The sequence below is a fragment of the Emys orbicularis genome, chromosome 8, assembly GCF_028017835.1.
Source record: "Emys orbicularis isolate rEmyOrb1 chromosome 8, rEmyOrb1.hap1, whole genome shotgun sequence".
In the NCBI taxonomy this organism is placed as follows: Eukaryota; Metazoa; Chordata; order Testudines; family Emydidae; genus Emys; species Emys orbicularis.
The window spans coordinates 1,808,375-1,834,324 of record NC_088690.1 but is presented as its reverse complement, the minus strand read 5'-3'; the positions used below and the strand labels follow the sequence as shown (position 1 = coordinate 1,834,324).

The following is a 25,950-nucleotide window of genomic DNA, read 5'->3' as shown; positions in this document are numbered from 1 at the left end:
AAATACTACTTGGTACATTCAGGCGGTGCTGCCCCGGCCAGCACCGCTCCTGCTTGGCCCTCTCTGCTTTGGGTCACTGACCTGTCTTCCTTTCTCTCCTCAGTCTTTCCCAGCTAATTCTAGACACAAGTTCTATCTGCGGAGCTGAGGTCAAGAAACCGCCCTCAGCCCCACTCCCAGTTCTCCCCTGCCAGCTCCATGAGGGACGCAGCAGGTGCAGCACTGGTGCACACTGGAGATCCGGGAAGTCTCTCCCAGAGCACCTGTGCATTTCTTGTGTTTCCTTTGAGTTGGGATTCCTGTGTGGCTCTCCCACTGCCTGCTCCCTTAGCTGTAGCGTGCATCTCTCGCCTCCCTCTGACGCGGGGTCTGGGACAACTCAGATTCCACTGGTGAGGTCGGTGATGACTCGGGCTTTCACCAGCTTCCGCAGGAACTCCTTCTCTCGCTGGATGTTGTGCGTCCAGGACTGAAAGGAAGAGACAAGAAGCGAGTCACTCTCCTGCCCAGTGTGCATGTGTGCGCCCCACGTTCACCTCCCGCCAGCAGCTGCCCTGAGCTCTGCCGCCACAATCTCTTCACGACAGCACCTTCCAATACCAGCGAACACAGCCTTCCTCGCCGACACACGTCCTGCCTTAGGCAGCAGCAAGGCAGACACTGCGCCGCGCCACGAACGCGTTCCGGATAGCCAGCCTGGGAAAGAGCCCGATTCCCTATGCAGCCATCTCCACCACCGCCACGCAGCTGGAGGAGCTCCGTCCCCAGGGACAGGCCCAGGTGTTTAACGCCTGGTGTGCCTCTTCTCGGGGCATTTCCCCGCCATAGACAGAGAGTCTCTCTGACAGCAAAGCCCAGGCGTGTGAGGATCCTGAGAGCCCGTCCCAGGGACAGAATAATGAGTACAGCCGAACCAGCCCAAGAGAGCCGGGGGCAGGGTGCTGCATGCTGGCTGGCTGGAGTTGGAGGACAGGGGGCTCTGGCAGAAGGGAGGTCCCTCAGAACACAGACACCTACCAGGAGCAGGGTCCAGGGAAGGCCTTGCAGACAGCGAAGTCCCCCGCTCTGACAAGAGCTTTGCAAAGCAACCGGCTAATTTAAAGCTAATCCTTCACTTTACAGGCTGCCAGTGCAGAGTGGATGAAACCTGATCCAGGCTTCCTCAAACAGCGGCTCTGCTGCAAAGGCAGGCCCGGGCTCCGGCCCCGTCAGGGGCTGTGCTGATGTCCCGTGGCCATGGGGAAAGGGACAATGCCTGCAGAGAAAAGCTGTTTCTGGCCTGAGTCCAACACATGCAGCTCTCAGGGACAGGGTGAGCCTGGAACAACATCAGGATTCCTAGCCACGTCCCCTGCTTCCACACGCGGCCCTCAGCCAGAACAGCCTGCTCCGTACACACGTGGCCAGGTCGGAAGGGTCAGCCAGGCATCCCGCTGGGGCTAGCAGGGTGCACAGGACAAGAGCTGTCCCTCGTCTCCCTCTGGTGTAGGAAGGATCCAGCCCAGAGGCCAGCGGAGGGGCCCTTCCGGAAGGGAGGGGGCAGGCACCCTGGGTTTGGTGCTCTAGCGAGCAATTGACAGACAGGAGGGCAGGTGATCTCACACACGCAGAGGAAGGATGCGTGGAGACCCAGCCTCAGGGCAGTGGTGGCTGCTGCCCCGGGGAGAGCCCAGGGCAGCTGGGCTGACCTCAGGGGAAAGCAGCACCTCCCAGCCCATGCTCCAAGCCCTCTCTGCTTTGGACAGAGGCTGTGTAGGGCGGCGGCTCTCACCAGCGCTGAGCTCATACAGGGTGGCCTGGCTTGGGGTTCACTGCTCTGGGGTGGGGTGTGTGCTCCAGGTCTGATGGTCGCTTTGGATCTTGGGGGTTAGCAATGAGGAATGGCCCAGAATGCCTCCAGGACAGTCACTGACCAAATGAACAATACATTCTAAGGAACGTGCCTTGTAAACTGAAACGGCTTCTCTGAGAACGGAGACCGCCAGCTCGGAGACCATCGTGGGGTTGTTCGTTCCCCCAGAAAACTCCTGGTGTTGGAACTGCTTGTGGCCTGTCTCCTGGGTCTCCCTCCAGAGAGGAGCTGGCTGAGCAAGCAAGTGCCTGGAGACTCCCCTGGAGTTAACAGCACCACAGAGAAGTTAAGGGGACAGGTTACGCCCCACACACGCTCTCCTGCCCCCCCATCCGTCTCCAAACAACAGCTCCTTCTGCTCCCGCAAACCCTGCCCAGCACTCCAGGAGCAGCCAGACCGGGGCAAAGCCGGGACCCACACATGCCACACGGTGCACAGAGCTTCACAGTGGACAATTACAGAGTAACCTGCCCACTGCGCTGCAGCCCAGAGCTTCCCTCCCGTCCTACCCCTGCAGTTTCACTGTCGGCCTCTGCACCCCAAGCCAGGCAGACAAGTCAGGCGGGGAGTGGGGGGGGAACGACAGATCTCCTGACTCCCAATCCAGTGCTCCAGCTACTATCTTACCCTTCCCCCCACACCCAGCGTTCACGTCCCCTCCTGCATCCTAAGGTACAGTCCTTCGGTGCTGCCTTCCTGCTCTCTTGGCCTCCTGAGCCCAGGGCCCGCGTCCTGTCATCTTTTCTTGTACCCGGTTTCCATCCTGCCTGCTGCTTTCTTGGAGGGGGGAAGATGAAGTGGAGTCGTGCCCCAGAACTCAGCAGGTGAATGACGCTGAACACTTCTGACGTGGTTATTATTGGCCAGGCAAAGAACCACTCTCTGCTCCTTCCCTGAGCCACAACTGGCGGGAGGATGAGGAACAGGAGCAGGGCCCAGGGACACCCCCCTGCCCCCGTCTCCCTTCCTGGCTCCTGGGGGCTTGGGGAACCAAACTCCTTCCAGGGCACAGTCTGAACACTCCCTAGAGCAGAGGTGGCCAACCTGAGCCTGAGAAGGAGCCAGAATTTACCAGTGTACATTGCCAAAGAGCCACAGTCACACGTCAGCAGCCCCCCATCAGCTCCCGTCCCGCCCACTGCTCCCAGCGCCTCCCACCCACCGGCAGCCCCGCTGATCAGCCCTTCCCTCTCCCTCCCCGCACGTCCTGATCAGCTGTTTTGTGGCGTGCAGGAGGCTCTGGGAGGGAGGAGCGAGGGCACGGCAGGCTCAGGGGAGGGGGCGGGAAGGGGTGGAGTGGGGGCAGGGTCTGTGGCAGAGCCAGGGGTTGAGCAGTGAGCACCCCCGGCACATTGGAAAGTTGGCGCCTGTAGCTCCAGCCCCGGAGTCAGTGCCTAGACAAGGAGCCGCATGTGGCTCCGGAGCCCCAGGTTGGCCACTAGAGGACTAGAGCCTGGGCAGGAGCAGAGCCCCCTCCCCGCTTGACTCACTCCCACTCCCCAGGCACGGGCAGGGTTTTCTGACCCCAAAGGTTCTGTGATCAGAGAGCAGCTGTGCAGACAAGGGACCGGCGCCTCTCACTGGCTCTCGACCTGGCTCCTTACGCCACGCCAGTCACACCGCTATGGACCAGCGTCTTGTGGCAAGGCACTCCTGGGGGCCTGCTGAGGCCTAGGCTCCAACAGCAGAGGTGTCCCCCAGCATGCACCAAGCCCTGCGCCCCCCCGGACAGCTCTCTGCGCCCCACTGCACAGCTCTCTGCCCCCCCGCACAGCGCTCTGCCCCCCACTGCAGTTCTCTGCGCCCCCCCCCGCACAGCGCTCTGCCCACGCGGGCCTGCTCCTGAGGCACGTGTGTGTATTTTTGCACTAGGCAGCTGCAGCTCTTGTGCCACCTGTGTAGCACGCCCCGCAGTTCAGTTCCACCCCACCCAGCTCGGGAGTGATACGTCCTTTAGTCCCTTTCCCAAAGCCACGGTCACAACCGCCACCGACTGACCCTTGGGGGCGGGCTCAGCAGCGGGGTCCAGGCCTGACTAGCGCCAATGCAAAGGGAACGGCGGGCAGCAGGCGACATTACCGCCACTGGCAGGGGCGACTGTAACATCTTGGGGGTAGGGAATCCCGAGCTGTGACTGCCGAGGCCAGCGTGTGCTCACAGCGAGCCCTTTACAACACGTCTGCCATCGTGTGCAGCCACGGGGGCTCCTTGCTAGTCCTCACTGGGTAGGATGCGCAGCCCACTGGGGTGCAGCTGTTATGATGCACCCCCGTTCCCTAGGGTTACCATACGTCCGTTTTTTCCCGGATATGTCCGGCTTTTCGGCAATCAAACCCCCGTCCGGGGGGAATTGCCAAAAAGCCGAACATGTCCGGGAAAAATGCCGGCCGGGCACTTCCCCTCCCGCGGCTGCTCTGCTCCTCCCCTGACTCTTCGGCTCTGTTTAAGAGCCGAGCCGCCCGAGCGCTATGGGCTTCAGGCAGCCCCCTTGCCTCCGGACCCCAGCCGCCGGCCGGGCACTTCCCCTCCCGGGCTCCGGCGGCGCAGGGTCCGGAGGCATGGGGGCTGCCCGAAGCCGGTAGCGCTCGGGCAGCTTGGCTCTTAAACAGAGCCGAAGAGTCAGGGGAGGAACAGAGCCTCCGGCCGTGGCGGCTCTGCTCCTCCCCGACTCTTCGGCTCTGTTTAAGAGCCGAGCGCTACGGGCTTCGGGCAGCCCCCATGCCTCCGGACCCTGTACCGCCGGAGCCCGGGAGGGGAAGTGCCCGGCCGGGGGCGCAGGGTCCGGAGGCATGGGGGCTGCCCGAAGCCCGAGCACTACCGGCTTCACGGTTTGCCGGGCAGCCTCCAGACCCTGCGCCCCTGGCTGGGCGCTTCCCCTCCCGGGCTCCGCTGCGCTGGGGAAGCGCCGGCCGGGGGCGCAGGGTCTGGGGGCTGCCAGGCAAACCGTGAAGCCGGTAGCGCTCGGGCAGCCCTTTTCGCGTGGCTGGGAGTGGGAGGGAGGAGGGGCGGGGTTGGGGCGGAGTTGGGGCAGGGCTGGGGGTGGGAAATGGGCGGGACCAGGGCCCCGTGGAGGGTCCTCTTTTTTTATTTGTTAAATATGGTAACCCTACCGTTCCCCTCTGATGGGGAGCTTCTGCTGAGCGTCCTGACTCTGTGCAATAATCCTCGCAAAATACACCCCCTCCAGCCCACTGCCCGGCACCAGGCACAGACACCCCACCCCGCCCCGCTCCTCCCCAGAGGCAGACACCCCCAGCCCACTGCCCGGCACCAGGAGTAGACACCCCCCCACACCCTGCTCCTCCCCAGAGGCAGACACCCACTGCCCGGCACAGACACCCTCCCCCCCGCCCTGCCCCGCTCCTCCCCAGAGGCAGACACCCACTGCCCGGCACCAAGCACAGACACACCCCCCTCGCCCCGCCCCGCTCCTCCCCAGAGGCAGACACCCACTGCCCGGCACCAGGAGCACCCTCCCCCCCGCCCCGCTCCTCCCCAGAGGCAGACACCCCCAGCCCACTGCCCGGCACCAGGAGCACCCTCCCCCCCGCCCCGCTCCTCCCCAGAGGCAGACACCCCCAGCCCACTGCCCGACACCAGGCGCAGACACCCCCCCCACCCCACTCCTCCCCAGAGGCAGACACCCCCAGCCCACTGCCCGGCACCAGGAGCAGACACTCCCTCTCCTGCCCTCACCAGCACCAGGGGCAGACACTCTTCCCCCTCCCTGCCCCTCTCCCAGGGGCAGACACCCATCTCCACTACAGCCAAACCCTACTGTTTGAAGAGGGAAAAATGAAATGCAAGACGCCCTTAAGAATCAAAGCCTCCCGAGCCCCTAGTTGAGTTAGAGAGCTCAGAGTCTGTAGGGCCTCCGCATCACGGCACACGAGGTCCCACAACAGAGGCAAGAGGGCATGCGGCAGTACATGGGTCACTACAAGCTGCTCCGGCTGTGATGAACTGAGCTAGCTGACCCTGTGCTGACTGCAACTCTGTCAGTCAGTGTGGACTGGGGCAAGCTGTGACCAGTCTCCTGCCAACTAGCCCTAGCTCTCTTACACACGGGTCTGACTTCCAGCGCTTCACACAAGCAGCAGATATTTGTACAGCTGGGGAGAGTGAGGGACAAAGGAGGGAAGTGACCTGCTCACCCAGCTGGCCCATGGCAGAGCCAGGAGCAGAAGCTGGTTCCCAAAGCCCAGGCCAGCGCTGTCCACTGGGTCACACGGGCTCTGATGCAGAGCTCAAATGTATGTGCAACAACCTCCCTGGAATTGCCTCTCTCATCAGGTCACCTCTGAAACGGCCAGTTTACCATCTCACTGGTGTCAGGCTGTGAGAAATGGTGCCCGAGGTGTGCATGGAGTGCTGGGGGGTTTGATTGGACTCGCTCCTCCCAGGCGTCTTCTTTCTTCACCGTCTAACACAACAGGAGAATCCAATGGGTTCGCTCACTACAGCCTGACTGGGTCCCTCGGCATGCACAGAAACTGGAGAAGCAGCCAGCTCTGGCCAAGCCACACTCTCTGAAATGCCAGGCACTCCCACAGAACACGCGTTACACTGGCACCTAGGGACGCCCTGTCCAGAGGCAACAGCAAAGTGGCGCTGGGATTCAAGTGCAAAGCCTCCTGGGCCAACCTCAGCCCTGGGGAAAGGCCAATGAAGGCAGGAGAGGGGCACTCTCTGACCACGGCTGAATCTGGCTCCCGGCGTTTAAGGAGCATTCCTGTAAGCCTGGCATGGTCAATGGCTACTTCTAGCAGCTCCGGCTGGCATCAAGAGGCCACATCACTGAGATCTCAGCCTGCGTGTGGAGCTGGTGGACTGGTGGCTGTGGGGCTACGACTACACCACTGGTGGCTGAATTTAAAGTCACAGCAGAAGAGATTCCCTCACAGTGAAGGGCTTTGACCCACACCAGGGCCGGCAATTCCAGAGCCTTCAACGTGGTGCGGCTCCACAAAGACTTTTCTCCACGGGACTCTTCTGCCCGGGTACAGGCAGGAGGGATGAGCCAAGTCTCCAGCACCAGCTCAGGTTACAGATTACAGGAGAGGGACTTACCCCTACTGACAGACTCAGCTTAGCCGGCACGTACAAATGAGTCCCACAGTGGGTGGGAGAAAGATGTGGGGTCAAACTTTCCAAAGTGCCTAAGAGACTTAGGCTCCTAAATCACTTTTTCAAATGGTATTTAGGAGCCCAAGATGTTCAATGCCCTTGGGCTCCTCAGTCACGGGAGCGATTTGGAAAAGGTAACCGCTGCTGCTCTTCACACAGCAGCAGGCTGGCCCAAGGATCAGCTGCAGCTTGGCGGTTCTGGTGGAACCAGGAGCTCCATGGGCTCTCACTGAAGGGCTGCAGACTCCAGCAGCAATACGAATAAACACGTGGAAATGGCATGTGCCAGCGGGGAGCTGGTTACAATGGGACTTAGGAGAATGTTAAGGGTGAAGCGTCTGCCAGCAGGGCTCACAGGCTCTGGGACCAGGCATCACAGAAGGGAGGACATAAGGGAAAGCTCTCTGCATTGCACCAAAGTTACAGGACACCTGATGTCGCCCACTGCCGGGCGCCGTCGGGTGACCACATCTGGGGATTAGCTCCACTCAGGTCTGCTGCCCCCTTCCGTCAGTTTCTCACGCTGCATCCTCGCTCGCTCTCCAGGACACACAGTGCTCTCTCGTATGACTCAGCACTCTGGCCAGGGCACCATGTGTTCTCCCGTTTCTGGGGCATCAAAGTCTCACTAGACAAGTTGTCTCAGGCCATCTTCAACTCCATTGTCCAGCCCGTACCACTTCCCCAGGGGCTGGTAGGGGAACCCCGGCCAGTCCTCCAGCTCAGGGACCCTCTAATCAGCAGTCACAGTCTGCTCTGTCTTAAACCCGGCTGCGTTTCTCCTGGGCCTTTTCCTACACTGTCCTCTCTCAGGCTTCTGCTCCAACATCCTTCTGGGTAAACCCTTCCTTCAGGGCCTGGATCCTCAGGGTTTCTACTCTCCCGCTGGCTTTCTTCCTGTCCCTCTCTAATGCCCAGAGAGTGAGCACAGTCTTCCTCACTGCAGCCCCTTTCTGCTGCCAACTTCCTGGCTTTATACCAGCCCCGCTGTTCCTTCTCCGCTGGGCTCCATCATCATTCAGGGGCTGCTTAGGTCACCTAACTGCCCTCAGCTGTGGCCTATCCGGTTAACTGGCCCCTTCCCAGCCTCATGAACCCTTTCCAGGCTAGTGTGCGTGTGACACTACGCCTCATATTCTTCATAGAAATATTGTTATGATATACATATAGTATAACTAAGATGTGTTTTGTGCAAGATAAGTCATGTGAGATATCATTGGAAAGGTTATGATTTGCTGAATATGATTATCCTATTTGTATGCATGTATAATTTCTGTACCTGAAGATAGAAATATTGACTATGTATCAATTACAAAAGTGTTTGCTCCTGGGGAATGCCCACCAGACAGAATGCAATCAGTCTGGATGGGCCATTAGGGACAACAATAGGACTTTGAAGATGCTAATCTCCCACCTTCCCGAGAAGCTTCCTGGGATGCTAAGCCTTTGACCCATGCCTGCTTTGACACTGCAGGGTCATGTGATCATGTCACCTGGTACTGGACTCTCAAACCGAAGTGCTTCTGCCAGGGGAGCGGGCTCTCCTCCAGTCCAATTCCATCCCTATTGTCCACCTCCATTCTGACCTCCCAGTGCCTCCAATGTCTACAGCCTTGGGGTTATCCTTGACCCTGGACTTTCCTTTTCCTCCTACATCTCTACGGCTGCCTGCCAACACCTCTGCGGCATTGCTAGGTTCACATCAGACTCTGCTCCATATCTGCTGAATGCTTTGTCCTGCCTAAATCACCTCTCCCCTATTTGCCAGCATGGTATTTTAGCTGGAGGTACTGAAACAGGGGAGGAAGTAGGATCTGAGCTCTGGTCTGTTGGGAAGAGATGGAATTTTCCCTCACAAATCATTTTCCTATCACAGAAACTACTAATGACTTCCACATCTTTAACAGTTTGGAGGCACAATTACTGTCTTGTAGAGAATAATGGTCAATTAATGTGACTGGAGACAGGAGATCTGGTTGTTTGTATTATACGTATTTTACTAGCCCCGCTCCTCGCACCAGCCCTAAGTCTCTCTCTCTCTCTCTCTCCTAACTGGGTCCCCAGTTACATATGTGCTATCTTTACACTAGTGAGTAATCCTATTGAGTTCAATGGGACTACTCGATGCCTAGAGCCAAACTCTGTGTGGTTGCAGGATGAGGGTTAAAAATGACCAGCAAAGGGGGTTTAAATCATTCGGTTTTGTGCCTTTTTTTTGCTTCTTACGGTTTGTATAAAAAGGTTTCTTTTAAAAACCTTAAAAACTAAAAAGATTGTTTTTTAAATGATGCTTTGCACATTATAAAGAGGAACTGCTAACTCCTGCTCTCGCCCGGCTCTGCTGGAGTTGTGTATTGGCAGCACTCATTGGCGGTGGGGAGAAGGTATGAAATCCGTAACACAGCTGTCCCTTCTCCCTTGTTCATCAGGCAGTGATGTGAAAGAGAAGTTTAAAACTCTGTTTTTAAAATGATTTGTTTTTAAATGGCCTCTTCCCCTCTAGGACCTGCAGCTTCTGGTCTCTTGTGACATCCTAATTACTCTAGGTCTCCAGTTGCCATAGCGTCTTCTAGGCAATGCAAGACCTGAGGTTGAAAAACAAGCAGAATAAAATCGCCCCAGAAATCATTTTGGCCCACCTTTACCCAGCCTAGAGCAGCAAAAGGAGGGAACTTGCCCATTTCGCCCCCTTTTCAGGTTACCATTCATCCGTCTCCACTTCACATTTCCAGCAGCCTCAAGGCCAGTGTGCCCATGGAGTTAGATCCTCTTGTTCTTTGCCGTCTCCTTGAGATTGGGAGTTCTAGGAACAGGACTCAACCCTTCGCTCCAAGCACTGGGAAAGGTTTAATCCTGAGGTGCCCATGGGACTGCAGCAGGGGCAGTGGGGCATAGCAGCTGCCCGTCACAGTCTTTGAGAGAGATGAGTTCTGATCACTCCCTCCCTACCTGGCAGTCTCCCCTCTGGGCTACCAGACAGCACATTTTACTCATGCCATTCCCATCAACAACGTTATCTTGGACTTGCTGCATCTCAAAACGTAGTTAAAGCTGCAGGCCAGCAGGGTAGGACAGGGCAGATTGCAACGTGAAATAGCTAGTGGCAGACTCTGAGCTGCAATGGGCGGGGGAGGGGAGGGTTCTCTTCAATAACTAACTAAATGCTAACAGCACCTAGATCTTACATAGCACTTTCCACCTATTGCTACAAAGGAGGTCAGTAGCATCATCCCCATTTCACAGATGGGAAACTCTGGCACAGGGAGGTGAAATGCCAACCCCAAGATCACGCAACAGGTCAGTGTCAGAGACAGGAAGAGACCCCAGTCCAATACTCTATCCAGTAGGCAACTCTGCCTCTTGAGTACTGCGCTCATGTGCGGGCAAACCAGGTGTGACATTCTGTAGCTGGCGGGAGCGCCCTGGAACCCCCATATTCCTCGTTTTTATATAATCGTGATCTTACATATAAAGCATATGTGTATCAGTAATGCATATGAAGTTATGAGAATTGTGTTGTATGGTTGTCACTAAAACATGCTGTAAGTTGGGGAATCGGCCAGATTCAGCTCCCCAGAGACAACAGCAAGGAAAGTAACCAACGCCCAGGCGGGTGTCAAACAACCCATCAACAGCGATTGTCCAGCAAGGGAACTACCATGCGATGACTCACCTGCATGAGGCCCCACCAGGGGAATTGCTCAGTCTTGCCTGGGGACTTAGCAATGCTCACCAGACAGGCCTGGACTTGTGCTCCCCAAGCACATGGACTGAGGGTATAAAACTGAACACAGGGGCCCCATGTCTGGCCTTTCTCCTGCCCCCATCTATGCGGCAAACAACAAGGACACTGAAGACTTGAGACTCCAACAGATACTGCCCAGTCTAATAGGGTTGAGAGTTTAGACTGAGTGCTTAGATTTTATTTTATTTTGGTAACTAACTGACTTTTTGCCTATCACTTATAATCACTTAGAATTTATCTTTTGTGGTCAATAAATTTGTTTAACTGTTTATCTTTACCAGCGAGTTTGCCTGAAGTGTGGGGCAAATCTGCTCAGGTTTGCAAAGGTTGGTCTATGTCCACGTTCCATTGATGAAGTGGTGAACCAATTAATAAAGTTATATTTATTCCTGAGGTGCAAGGCTGGGAGCTGGGGGGATTTGGCGGGTGCCTTTCTCTGGGTGATTCGTGAGTGGCTCTGGGAGCATTCAAGCAAGCTAGCTGGCTGGGGGCTCCACATGCAGTTGGGCTGAGTGATAACAGCACCTCGAGGGGTTTGCTGCTGGTCACTAGCAAGGCATTGTGAGAGACAGCCCAGGCAGGCGAGAATTAAGGGGGTACAGCAGTCCCACGGTCCCCAGGCTGCACCCCAGGGAACCTGTCACACCAGGAAACCGGACTGGTCTGGCAAAGCCAGGCTTTGTCCAAGTGCCACATCCCATCTGTCTCTGAAGCAATGCCCTCTGCTTCTCACCCTGCCCTAGGCTGCCCTGCGGAAGCTGTCTTCTGAGCGACAAGATATTGCAAGCGAGACAGATGTGGAATCTCCTCACTGCTGCCAGGCTGGGGTTGATGGGTTAAGCAGATCTGATGCCTTGTGGAGCCCTGGTGCCTTCCCCCCTCTGCTGCGTTTTACATAAAGCAGCATCCACTGGGCACGTCAAAAACACAGCAACCGGCACCAGCAAAAGAGCCCAGACCCTGCCAGGGCCGGTGCAAGGAAGTTTCGCGCCCTAGGCGAAACTTCCACCTTGCGCCCCCCCCCCCCAGCCCTGCGGCAGCTCCCTGCCCCCCCGCCCTGTGGCGCCCCCCCCCCGCGGCAGCTCCCCCTCCTCTGCCCAGAGGCGCCCCCCCCTGCGGGAGCTCCCCCCAGGGAGCCGTGCGGCAGCTCCCCACCCCAGCTCACCTCTGCTCCGCCTCCTCCCCGAGCATGCCGCCCCCGCTCTAATTCTCCTCCCAGGCTTGCGGCGCCAAACAGCTGATTGGCGCTGCAAGTCTGCGAGGCGGGAGAAGTGGAGCGGCAACCGCGTGCTCGGGGAGGAACGCTGTAAAAAAAAAAAAAAAAAAAAAAAAAATTGGGGGCACCGCTTTTTGGTGCCCCCAAAGCTTGGCGCCCTAAGCAACCACCTAGTTCGCCTTAATGGTAGCACCGGCCCTGGACCCTGCCAGCTACTGACCTCAGACAGCATGTGCCAGCTTGGACGCTCCCCTCTCTTGGTGCTACAGGGCACCCTAGAGCTGTGGGGCAATTACACGGGACACCACCAGTCATGCCAGGGATTCTTAGTTCCCACCCAGTCGCCCAGGACAGAAGAAGTTTGGCCACAGTCACTCAGGGATTGCTCACTGTCATTTCTTCACAGGCGTCAGTCCAGGGAGGGGAGGAGGGACTGCAGCAGCATGGTGAACACAAGGGCAGAGAGATGCCAGGACAGGCAGAAGGGCAGAGACACCCCAGCTCACAGATCCCTGACCAATTCCTGAGCTTTCACCGTGGGCACAGCAGCAGTTCAATGTCCCTGATAAGGAAAGTGGTAGAAATTAGGGATAGACAAGATCTATGAGATCCATGCAAGTGCATCTCCTGGTGGGTCTGTGCATCTCACTCACCCAGGCATTGGTCAGTCTAATGTTAAATGCCTTTAGAGATTTTCTCTCTGCTCAGCTGCATCCCATATTCCCTCGTTAGAGCCCCTTGTACCATCTGGGTATCTTTGTCCAGTCTGATGGCAGCACGAGGGCTGGGGGCGGGGGGAGGGGGGCATGAAGCTCAGCTGTATCAGTACAGATTTGGTTCACCCTTCCTCCTAAGCAGCAGCTGGGTAAGATAAAATGGATCCGGGATTCCACACCCCAAGAAATCTCTTCCGCCAGGGAGAAGATCTCACAGTAAAAGATGGCTCATTCGAAGGACTCCCATTACTGTCTTGTTTGCAGTTGTGTTGCCAGCAGCTTTCATTTCTCTTACCCCAAAGTATATAACCCAGCAGTTCCCACTGTGCACACGCGATTCACTCCTGTGCTAGGTAGCTAATGCTCACTCCCTGGGTGTCTCTGCTGGTATATTTCTGTCCTACGCATAGAAACAGAGCCTGAGGCCTCTGTCTAATCGAGAGGACGGTAGAGTCAAACAGGTGGCTTTAAACAATCGTTAAAATTGTACAACCTCATCAGTCATCACAGCACAAAACAGACCGTCCTTTCGGAGATCCCCCGGCCCAAACCCTACGCCCCCCTCTGATGTTGACCACCATTTCTTGCATGCCAGTGATAATCCATCAGCCAGGCTCGAATGGCTCTGTTCTCAGTCCATAAACACCAGGCTAGACATCTACGGTGTATTCAAAGGAGTTTGTTCTTGCCTGCTGTTGAACCCTTCGGATAGCCAGATGCCTGGGGCAGCCCCACCCCCGCCCACCCGCCCACGTTTGCTGATTTAAAACGCAGCGGACGGTTGCAGAGTTCAGATGGAAACACAGCGCTATTGTTTGCCCCTTTAAAGACCAAGGCAATGTTACGTTATGGATTCATTGGAGAGGTAGCTACTGCCTGCATGAGACAAAGCCAAAGCTGAGTGTCATCCGCACACGGACAGCTCTGCACCCAGGGCTAACAAGAAAGCGCCTGGCAGCATCTCACACTGGGAGCTCAGAGGCAAGCAGAGCCCTTGCCCGCTTATCTCGGCCAGAGGCGAACGAGGCCATGGAAGGGCAGCGCCCTCTACACCCACCCAGGTCTGGATGGGAGTAAGTCAACAACATCCCATGTCCAGCTGTATCAAAGGCATCGGATAGCTCGAATGATGTCAGCATGGGCACTTGCTCTACCGCAGAGCAAGGAGATCAGCACCACCAGTGCAGGCTTCAGGACAAAACCAGATGGGACCAGATGGACGGGGGTGACCACGTACCACCCATTTTTACCAATTTTAGTAGAATGAAGTTTCTTCTTTTTACCAACTACTGTAGAGCCCTGGTGGGCCCTTCTGCTGAGCAGGTCTAACTCCTCCCCCTTGACACCCTGTTTGGCGGGTCTTTCCTTAAATGCATCTCCTGCAGGAAAAGATCAGTATTTTTTATATCCTAAGGGGGGAAGTCACCCCTGCGCAGAGGGGCCAAGAGACAGTCTCTGTACCACTACCTCAGAGGCTGGGCCCTGGCCTGCTCTTGTGCACAGGGCTGAATTTCACCTGATATTCCCCCATTGGTTTACTTACACCTCATGTTCCATGAACACATTTGTATTGTTTCAGTGGCTGTCACTGTCCACCCTGAATTCATTTCTCCATGAAGCAGAGGATTCTTTTGGTAACGTGATAGCAATGAAACCCTTGGCTAGAATTCTTACTATTGTGTTCTTGGTTTGAATGGCCCGTTTTACTCTTTTACAATTATTTCCCTCTTCCTCTCCTCCAGCCTCATTCTTCCCCATCTGTATATTTCCTGGGGATGTTCTGTCTCCCCTGCCCTTTATTAGTAAAAGTGGTTTGTGAGATTAAATATACATTCATGGGGCATTTTGGGAGCAACAGCGGGAACCCTGAATAGGCCTGAAAAGAAGGTAAAAATAGGAGCTACTGCAAACTGTACTAATACCCAGTGCCAAGGAGCTGATCACAAGGAAGGCAGAACAAGTAAGAACCCCCCCCTGGCAAGGGGCCACTGATTGCTTCTCTGTTCTGCACAGCACTCATAGAGGCACCGGAGGGTCAAAAGTTGCTAGAAAGTTATTGGGAAAAAAAATTGTTCACTAAGAGATGAGCTGCTCAGGGCTTCTGTGGTTTGTAAGAATTAATAGAGGGAGATAGAACACAAATATCAGAAGCTGAGATAGAACGTCAGTAAGATTTGCAGGTCAATGCATGCTCTGCTGGGAACAAGCTCCGCGGGTACCAATAGGTGTGAGGGTGAGAGGTATGTAAATCCAAAATTATCCAACGGATACACTTATAGGCCACAGCTCCCAAGGGTGTAATCCACTGTCCAGAATGTATCCATCCCTTTCCCCCTTCTTCCACCAGGGTGCAGGATTTGGCTCCTCCCCCTAAAACCCCTCGGAAATAGCAGCAGGTCCAGCTCCTCAGCTCTGCCGATCAGCTGGTGATACCCATCCAGAGGTTCTGTGCCTCCCTCCTCCAGCTCCCACCAAGTGATGGTGCAAGCAAATCCTGTATAGGGAACTGCTGCAGGATATCCCACATGTAGAGGGGTTCCCCCCCGCAGGGCTCTCCCTCACAACTTGCATCTCCCTGCATCCTCCACAGGTCTGGAGACAGCATCCTGGAGGGGACTTCTGAGTGGGCAGGGGAGATGGGTACACAGGATCTCCTACACACACACACACACGCACCCCCAGGGCACCCCCCACCTCACAGTACAATTCAGACCAGTGAGTTCCTGTTTGACCAGCTTAGAACAGAAGCCCCAGGGGCCCAGACTGGGTCTCTCTCTCTCTGTCTGCACAGTGACTTTCCAGCGATAACAGCAGCTCAGCAGTGTCCATGTCTTGCAATAGCTGCCATTAACAGAGATTGTATTACCAGAATGGGACCAGCCGGTCTGTTGTGCAGTTTGTTGGAAAAGAAGAATCAAAAATACCTCGAGAACTGCTAAGCCCCGTTGTAGCTGAGCTGCCGTTTATGCTGTGTGGCTTTGTTAGTTTGTTATTCCTTGGGGGCTGAGGAAGTCCTTTAAGCAATTATGGCTGAGACTGGGTTGGGAACTGACATTTGCTGAACTGAGACAGCGTATTGTTCTAAATCAAGCTGTGAGAATTGGGGGGCATTTTCCAGTACCCCAGACAGTAGAAGTCTCTCAATAAACGGTAACTGGAGCAAGTGCATCTTTAGAGACATTTATTAGTTTTCTGAGACAGTCTAGTTTCTCCTGCTTTCAGTGTTGTAAGATGATTGTTTGCTAAGGCTCAGCTGGATCACCACCAAGACGAGTTTATTAGTTACATTTTTTTAATCTTTTAAAAATATTTGTATATGAAATGAAATCAAAATAACCCAGCTGTTTTATAATGGGATGAAAATGCTTCAGATTACCCCCTGGCCTGTGTCGAGGGAGAGAACATCCCCGAGCTGTGAAGATATTGGACGAGGTGGAGAGTGGAACCAGCGGGGTCTCCAGGAGGAAATGCATGGGGATTGAGGGAGGGAATCCTGGCTTTTAAGGTGATGTTAATAGGGTAAGGCCAGGTCCTTCAGCGTTGGGCAGGTCACCAAAACCTTCTATATGACACCTTGCTGACTCCCCCCCCAACAGGGTTTCTTCTTATTCAAAAATGCATCGTCTGGTCTCATGCAGAAAGCTGAGATGCATGACACCATTACTGGTGCCATCCTGTTGCTTACTGCAGTAGCAGTGTGGGATGAGAAAGTGGCAGAGGAAAAAAAGGTCTAGAATGAGCCAACCCTGTCAAGAGCTCGGAAGCGCTGCAAACAAGGTTTGCTGAAAGCCTGCAAGCCGTTCCAAACAACATGGACCCAAAGTCCTAGCCAGAGCTGTTAGCAAAATAAATTGTGATTGAAACATGAGCCCCCTGGATGGTACTGCAGGTAAAGCTCTCACAGATCATACACAACCCTCCATGTCACCCCTAGGAGGAGACAATGCCAAGCAGCACCAAAATTCTGTGAAGGCCTGGGCTGCAAGGGACACCTTTGAATGGGGCACACTCTGTCCCCCAGCAGGAGTTTAAATGGACAGCCGAGCAGCAGCAGGCTTTCACTCTGAAGTTTCTCACACATGATCACATTTCCTTGTGAACTGAAGTGAATTCCACAGTCAGCCTCTCTTGCCTGCTGGAGAACTACGCAGCCCCAGGGAAGTCATTAACCAGAAGGCCTGTGCTCTGCTAGAGTTACCAGCAGCATTGGTGCTACACAGGAGGCAACCACAAAGCTCATCATCAGAAATATTCAAGATCACCAGAAACCATTGTGGAGATGGCTGGCCCTGGCTTCACCGTCCTACCAGCACAAAAGGGATGAGGAAAAACAGCCCTTTCTTAGCAGATCCTCAGCTGAGCTAACCTGCCTTAGCTCCATTAAAGTCAATCTGCCCCCTGTGTGGGGGGAAGCAAGCTCACCTACGAGGAAACTCTCTGATGGAAATTAACTCCCAGGCCTTCAGGAGTTCTCACGAGCTGCCCCCTTGTGTTCTGCTGCTCAGGGATCCTTGCTGGGCAGCTAAACTGTCCTAAGGGGCACACGAGGAATGAGTTCAGTGGTTCCAAACCCAGACTTCTGCCCGCAGGGAACATACACAGAACTCTTGGATGGCCAAGAAACCACAGCATTCAGGTGTCCTCAGCCGCTCCTCCTGGCGGCAGGGCAATGTTCGTACAGCCATACAGGACACGGGAGGACACGATGCCGGGAGAAGCCTTCTGCGCACAGATAATGGTGCCTCCCTGGACATCGAGGGACCATGACACATTGTCCCATGAGGGAGCAGAGACCAAGCAAGTGTACACACTTGTTCAGACTGTGCTTCACCTCTTCTGCACAGCTCCATGCCACTCAGCATTTCTACAGTGAAAAATTATCCCCCACCCCCAGCAGTGAGCCAACGAGTGTCTTTCCCTGGCCTTTTTGTGTAATCAGAACCAATTCCTTCGAGATGAGTCACTGGGCTTTCAGGGGTGTCCAGGGAGATGTCAAGTAGGCATCTCATGTAAATCAGTGACACACCTTGTGGTTGGGAAACACACACTGTAGCCCGCAGGCCTGTTCCCTTCCAGACACAGCACAATGAACAGTCGGTTTGATGGACATTCCCAAAGAGATTTTCTCTCTCACTCACACGCTCACACACGGGCGGGAGAAAGTGTGTGTTTACGTTCTCTGTAAGAATAACAGTGGTTTCGGGGAGGAGCTCTAGCACCTTTCTGCAGCTGCTAACTGGCGCTTACACACTGTAAAGGTTTCACAGTCTTTTATGCTGGAAGAGACCTCCAGTGGGGGCTGTCCCAGGCTAGCCCCCCGCACCAGGGCCAAGCCCATCGTAGGGGATCCAGGCCATCCTCTGATATCCCCCACAGCTTTGAATCAGCCTCAGATTTGACCAGCACATTGTTCACTGCACCCTCCGAGTTGTTACGGACTATTTGGAATAGCACTAGGCCCAAACCAGAACCTGGCAGGAACTCTGGAACGGGGCTGCCACCCACTCACAGCATGCCTCCTTGTGTCTGGAAATGTCGCTGTCCCTGCATTGGGTTCTCCCTTCCTGCTCGCTGCTCGCTCTGCAATAGCCTCTGTTCTGGTAACTTGGCCCTCTGACTCACCATAGAGTCCACCCCTTCTGGGGTTACAATGTGCACCAGGGAACCGTCCAAATGCTGTTTCCAGGGGGTGTTCAGCCCCTCCCTGGGCTCTGTGCCACTCTACCAGAGGCTGGTGGGGGAACCAGCTCACCTGCTACACCAGGTTCCAGCCCAGGGACCTAGAACCAGCAATCTAGGTCTGCTCAGTCCCAGTTTCCCTGGGCTCCTTCCTACCAAGCCTCTATCTTCTCTCGCCTTGTTCTGGGTTTACCACAGGAGCCGACTCTACTCCCTGTGGCTGCTTCAGCCCCTTCTAGTTCCTTGCCAGAGTCCTTTCTCCAGGACAGCTCTGAGGGCTCACTCTCCCCCGGTCTCACTCCTTGTCCCTGATGACCTCCCTCATCCCAGGGACTGACTGCAGACTCCTTCCCCTGCTGCCCCTCTCTGCTCCCAGCTCCCTGGCTTTATATGCTGCCCCAGCTGAGCTTCCTTTTCAGGCCTCCATTAACCCCGTGATGGCCGGTGAGGGGTGGATACACCATCACAACCCCACCTCCAATATCTCCCCACAACTCATTATTACACCAAAGGGGTCCTTGTCGAGCCACATGCAGTCTCAGTTGGTATTGGTATTTAGCCCTCCCTTAGTGCTTTTCATTCTCAGATCTTAAAGCTCTTTGAAAGAGAGGGACACGGAGGTGCAGCGAATTGCCCCAGGTTGTATGGCAAGTTTGTGGCAGAGCAAAACGAGAAGCCAGGTCTCCAGACTGCAGTCCCTTGTCTTATCAATCCTGACTTTGTTTCAATGGCCGACTGGCAGAGAAAGGAGGGACAGGAAATTGTCTGTGGACTCATTTAATCCTGGGCTTTATGGCTCTGCCTTATGCACAACTCGGAGGAATTCAAGTTTCACTGGTACACTCCACCCACCCAGCACGACTACTTCAGGGGGTCAGCTCCCGGCTCTCCGGAGAGCCCGTTTTAGAGACACACTCTGCCCAAGTCAGTCCAGAATAAACTAGGGAGGCTCTTCTCTGTGACATGCTGATAGTCCAGTAGAACGGACCTGACACTCGCTCCAGTGTTAACACATTGCTACCCTCAGCTGTGTTCTACGAGCGACACACAAAGTCCCTCCCCCGCTCCCTACGCTAGATTCCCTCCCATTTCTGCAGCTCTCTGTCAAACTAAAAACAGTTAGTATACAACTGGCTTCAATACAGCAACCTACATGAACTGCTCCTCCAGGTACGTGACGGGCTGGGACACAGGGGCAGTATGGGAAGGGCTAGGCCACAGAGGCCCACAGGCAGAGCCGAAATAAGTGCACTTGATGCTCTAGGTCTGTGGGATGAAGCCTCCGCGGGGACACAGTAGTGACTGGCAGAGACAAGTCTCACTTGGACCTCAGCTTAGGCTGTTAGTGCTAAGAGCAGCATTTCGCACAGGCTACCAACATGGCAGGTTGGGGAAAGCCTTCTGGTTGTGAACAACATATTGGTATCTTCTCTGAATGCTGTCTTCACCCAACATCTACTATTCAGGTTTGGTCAACCCCAGCCTGCGAGTTCTTTGAGAGACGCTGCAGCAGGCACAATCCAGCCAACTGTCCCCTTCACCGTCCAACTTTCTCCCCAGGTGACTAACAGGCACCAGCTACCATGACTATTAACATGAGAGGAAGAAATGCAATCCACCTGCCTCTCTTCAGATTCCACAATATCACAAACCATTTGTCATGGGGGCAGGCAAGGAGGCTCATGGGGCATCAATTATTGATAGTTGGGAGCAGATGGCTTTTCTTGTAGCAAGGAACTGAAACGTAAGAGGAACCTGTGTGTGAGGTGAGGATTAGACTGGCAGCCACATATCGAATAACCACACTTCAAACAGAACAGGACCCTATCTACAAAGATCAAATGTGAGCAGCTCATGGTCCTTCAGGGCTCTCACCAACAGCCCCAGCTTTGGAAACAAATCAAAATAAAAAGGGGATTCATGATGCTTTGATTAGTGATGAAATTACTAAGCAGCAGGTTTCAAACAAACAAAACGAAGTAGGGCTGTCAAGCGATAAAAAAATTAATTGCTATTAATCGCACTGTTAAACAATAATAGAATACCATTTATTTAAATATTTTTGGATGTTTTCTACATTTTCAAATATATTGATTTCAATTACAACACAGAATACAAAGTGTACAGTAAAAAGCGACTGTAAAAAAGGTTTTTGGTATAGGGTGGCGTTAACGTGACCGTCATTTATTTGTACCGTGGTGTCTAGGAAGTGGACCTCCCGTGTAGATTAGTCCAGGTTGAGGTTGATGGTGGGGTGGAAGCTGTTGAAATCGTGGTGGAATTCTTCCAGAGTCTCCTTCCCATGGGTCCATATGATGAAGATGTCATCAATGCAGCGTATGTAGAGAAGGGGCGTGAGTGGACGAGAGCTGAGGAAGCATTGTTCCAGGTCAGCCATCAAAATGTTAGCATATTGTGGGGCCATGCGGGTGCCCACAGCGGTGCAACTGGTCTGGAGGTATATATTGTCACCAAATTTGAAATAATTGTGCGTGAGGATAAAGTCACAGAGCTCAGCAACCAGTTGTGCTGTGGCATTAAATATAAAGTGTACAGTGCTCACTTTATATTTATTTTTGATTACAAGTATTTGCACTGTAAAAAACAACAGAAATAGTATTTTTAAATTCACCAAATACAAGTACTGTAGTGCAATCTCTTTATCATTAAAGTTGAACTTACAAATGTAGAATTGTGTACAAAAAAACTGCATTAAAAATAAAACAATGTAAAATTTTAGAGCCTGCAAGTCCACTCAGTCCTACTACTTGTTAAGCCAATTGCTAAGACAAACAAGTTTGTTTACATTTGCAGGAAATAATACTGCCCTGTTCTTGTTTACAATGTCATCTGAAAGTGAGAACAGGCGTTCGCATGGCACTGTTGTAGCACCTTACCAGTTGCACTACAAACTGGTTTATCCTAGATGCTTTCTCATTTGAATCATAGCTACATGCTGTCCAGCATATAATAATTTCCTCAGGTGATTCGCAAGATATTTATGTGCCAGATGCACTAAAGATTCATATGTCCCTCCATGCTTCAACCAGGGCCAGCTCCAGGGTTTTGGCCGCCCCAAGCAGCCAAACAAACAAACAAAACAAAACAAAAAGCCGCGATCGCAATCTGCGGCGGCAATTCGGCGGGAGGTCCTTCGCTCCGAGCAGGAGTGAGGGACCGTTGGCCGAATTGCCGCCGAACAGCTGGACGTGCCGCCCCTCTCCGAAGTGGCCGCCCCAAGCACCTGCTTGGTAAGCTGGTGCCTGGAGCCAGCCCTGGCTTCAACCACCATTTCAGAGGACATGCGTCCATGCTGATGACGGGTTCTGCTCGATGAGAATCAAAAGCAGAGCGGACCAACACATGTTCATTTTCATTATCTGAGTCAGATGCCACCAGCACAAGGATGATTTTCCTTTTTGGTGGTTCGGGTTCTGTAGTTTCCGCATTGGAGTGTTGCTCTTTTAAGACTTCTGAAAGCATGCTCCACACCTCGTCCCTCTCAGATTTTGGAAGGCACTTCAGATTCTTAAACCTTGGATCAAGTGCTGTATCTATCCTTAGAAATCTCACATTAGTACCTTATTTGATTTTGTCAAATCTGCAGTGAAAGTGTTCTTAAAGTGAACAACATGTCCTGGGTCATCATCCGAGACTGCTATAACATGAAATATATGGCAGAATGCGGGTAAAACAGTCACAAATTTAATTAACACATTATTTTTTTAACGAGCATCATCAGCATGGAAGCATGTCCTCTGGAATGGTGGCTGAAGCATGAAGGAGCATATGAATGTTTAGCATATCTGGCATGTAAATACCTTGCAATGCCATCTACAAAAGTGCCATGCAAACACCTGTTCTCACTTTCAGGTGACATTGTAAATAAGAAGCGGGCAGCATTATCTCCCATAAATGCAAACAAACTTGTTTGTCTTAGCGATTGGCTGAACAAGAAGTAGGACTGAGTGGACTTGTTTTACATTGTTTTGTTTTTGAGTGTAGTTATGTAACAAAACAAAATGTACATTTATAAATTGCACTTTCACAGCAAAGAGACTGTACTACAATACTTGTATGAGGTGAATTGAAAAATACTATTTATTTTGTTTATAATTTTTACAGTGAAAATATTTGTAATAAAAAATTATATAGACTTTGATTTCAGTTACAACACAGAATACAATATATATGAAAATGTAGAAAAACATCCAAAATATTTAATAAATTTCAATTGGTATGCTATTGTTTAACAGTGCAATTAAAACTGCGATTAATCGCAATTAATTTTTTTAATCACGATTAATTTTTTTGAGTTAATCGCATTAGTTAACTGCGATTAATTGACAGCCCTAAAACAAAGTACTTCTTCACACAACGCACAGCCAACCTGTGGAACTCTTTGACAGGGGATGCTTTGAAGGCCAAAACTATAACTGGATTCAACAGAGAATTAGATAAGGTCCATCAATAGCTATTAGCCAAGACGTTCAGAGATGCAACTCCATGCTCAGGGTGTCCTTAAGCCTCTGACTGCCAGAGGATGGATCATTTGATGATTGCTCTGTTCTGTTAATTCCATTTGAAGCATCTGGCATTGGCCACTGTCAGAAGACAGGATACTGGGATAGAGGGACCACTGGTCTGACCTGGTGTGGCCATTCTTATGTCAGGAGTTTCCAACTCTCCCTCACCTTTGTACAGAGCACCCTGGACAAAGTGACAGATAGCTTCTCAGTGAGCAGAGGAGTGTAAATCTGAGGTACCATGCTCCCAATCAAAGACTGAACCATCAGGCCAGTTATGGAAAGAAGGTGGGTTTGAATTGAAATACACCATATAACAAATGGAAGTAAGGGGAAGTTAATAGTAATGAATATACTTCAGAAGCTAGAACTGTAGACAATTGATAAGGGAAGCAAAGGAAAACAAGGAGAAATCTATGGACAGCAGCATTAAGGACAATAAGAAGGAGTTTAAAAAATGTATTAGGAACAAAAAGAATCCTAACCATGGTATTGGTCCATAATAGATGGAAATGATAGAATCATCAATAATGCAGAAGTGGCAGAAGTGTTCAATACATTCCTCTGTTCTGTGTTTGGGAAAAGAACAAATGATGTAGTCATGTAGTATGATGATCAGAACACTCTTTCAATTCCACTAGTATCTCAGGAGTATGTTAAATAGAAGCTAGTAAAGTCAGACATTTTAAAATCAGCACGTGTGGATAACTTGCATCCAAGAGTTTTAAAAGAGCTGGCGGAGGAGCTCGCTGGACTGCTAATGCTAATTTTCAAAAAAATCTTGGGACATCAGGGAAGTTCCAGAAGACTGGAAGAAAGCTAATGTTGTGCTGATATTTAAAAATGGGATGACCTGGGTAATTATAGGCCTGTCAGTCTGACACTGATCCTGGGCAAGAGAATGGAGCAGTTGATACAGGATTCTGCTAGTAAAGAATTAAAGGAGAGTGTGATGAGGTGTACAAAACCCACACTGGGCCTGAAGGGGTTAACGGATAACATGGGGGCCAAGATAGCCCCGCCCCTCCAGGCCTGCAAAGCATGCTCCAGCTGGAGGGGAAGCTTAAAAGGGGGCAACTCCGTTCAGAAGTGGGAGGAGGGGGAGGAAGACAGACCTCTCTGAGGGCTCCTGGACAAGGGCGCTGAAGAAAACAGGACTGCACACTGTGCCCGGGAAGGGCTGAAGGTTTAGCTGTCTTTTCTTTTGTTACCTTGTATTGGACTTGGAGCTGGGGGGAGGGGTAGGTGGTAGGAAGTGACCCAGGAAGGGTAACTCTGAGGGCACTCCAGGGAGCTGGAACGGAACCTGGTGGAGTGGAGGGGCCCCGGCTCCCCTTCCAACTGCCCCCGCTGCAGGAGGGGCACAAGCCACATTCCAGTCTCACTCACCTCTGATAAGAAGGGGGCAAGGACACTGCAAACCCAAGGTGAAGCTAACCCCGTCCTTGGGTGATGAACTGAACTGAAAGGCCCTCTCTCTGAGACACAGTACTGGGTGCGCTACCTAATAGGCCACCTATTAGAGAGGGTACTATAATTAATGCCAAACACATGGGTTAATGGAAAACAGATTCTGTCAAACCAACTTGATATGTTTTTTATGAGATTACAAGTTTGGTTGATAAAGGTAAGAGTGTTGATATTACAGACTTCTGCAAGGAGCTTGACTTAGCACTGCACGACATCTTGATTAAAAACCTAGAAGGATATAAAATTACCATGGCACACATGAAATGGATTAAAAGCTGGCTGACTGATAGGTCTCCATGTAACCCTCCCTTGGTTCTTGGCCCTTTGCTATTTAATATTTTTATCAATGACCTGGAAGAAAACATAAAATCATCCCTGATAAAGTTTGCAGATGACACAGAAATTGAGTATCAGAGGGGTAGCTGTGTGCCAGCAATGCCCCTCTGCTATGTACATCGGCCAAACTGGACAGTCCCTACGTAAAAGGATAAATGGACACAAGTCAGATATCAGGAATGGCAATATACAAAAACCTGTAGGAGAACACTTCAACCTCCCTGGCCACACAATAGCAGATGTAAAGGTAGCCATCCTGCAGCAAAAAACCTTCAGAACCAGACTTCAAAGAGAAACTGCTGAGCTTCAGTTCATTTGCAAATTTGACACCATCAGATCAGGATTAAACAAGGACTGTGAATGGCTAGCCAACTACAAGAGCAGTTTCTCCTCCCTTGGTGTTCACACCTCAACTGCTAGAAGAGGGCCTCACCCTCCCTGATTGAACTAACCTCGTTATCTCCAGACTGATTCTTGCCTGCATATTTATACCTGCCTCTGGAAATTTCCATTACATGCATCTGACGAAGTGGGTATTCACCCACGAAAGCTTATGCTCCCATACATCTGTTGGTCTATAAGGTGCCACAGGACTCCTTGTCGCTTTTTACAGAAATTGAGGGAGTGGGAAATAACGAAGAGGACAAGTCACTGAAACAGCGCGATCTGGATCGTTTGGTAAGCTGGTCACAAGGAAACTATGCATTTTAATATGGTTTATATATAAGTGTACACATCTAGGAACAGAGAATGTCGGCCATACTTACAGGGTGGGGGACTCCATCCTGGGAAGCAGGGACTCTGAAAACGATTTGGGGGTCATGGTGGATAATCACCTGAACCTGAGATCTCAGTGCGATGCTTGGCCAAAAGAGCTAATGTGATCCTGGGATCCATAAATAGGGGAATCTCAAATAGGAGACAAGACGATATTTTACCTCTGTGTTTGGCACTGGTGCAACTGCTGCTGGAATCCTGTGCCCACAATTCAGGGAGGATGTTGGTAAATTGGAGAGGATTCAGAGAAGAGCCACGAGAATGATTAAAGGATTAGAAAACCTGCCTTACAATGACAGACTCAAGGAACTCAGTCTATTTAGCTAAACTAAGAGAAGGTTAAAGGGTAACTTGACTACAGTCTTTAAGTACCTGCATGGGGAACAAATATTTTGCCAATGGGCTCTCCAGTCTAGCAGAGGATGGTAAAACACAACCCAAGGGCTGGAAGTTAAAGCTACATGAATTCAGACTGGAAATAAGGTGTACATTTTTAACAGGGAGG

General features: G+C 52.2%; 1 protein-coding gene across 7 annotated transcripts in view; it reads right to left on the bottom strand.

Annotated features, from left to right (window-relative positions):
- Positions 1–379: 379 nt before the first annotated feature.
- Positions 380–25,950, bottom strand: part of ST3GAL3 (ST3 beta-galactoside alpha-2,3-sialyltransferase 3) — a 335,526-nt gene continuing 309,955 nt past the window's right edge. For all 7 annotated transcript variants that reach the window (XM_065409115.1, XM_065409116.1, XM_065409117.1 and 4 more), the window contains one exon: positions 380–469. In XM_065409115.1, the coding sequence (XP_065265187.1) occupies positions 380–469 (90 nt within the window). The remainder of the gene's footprint in view (positions 470–25,950) is intronic.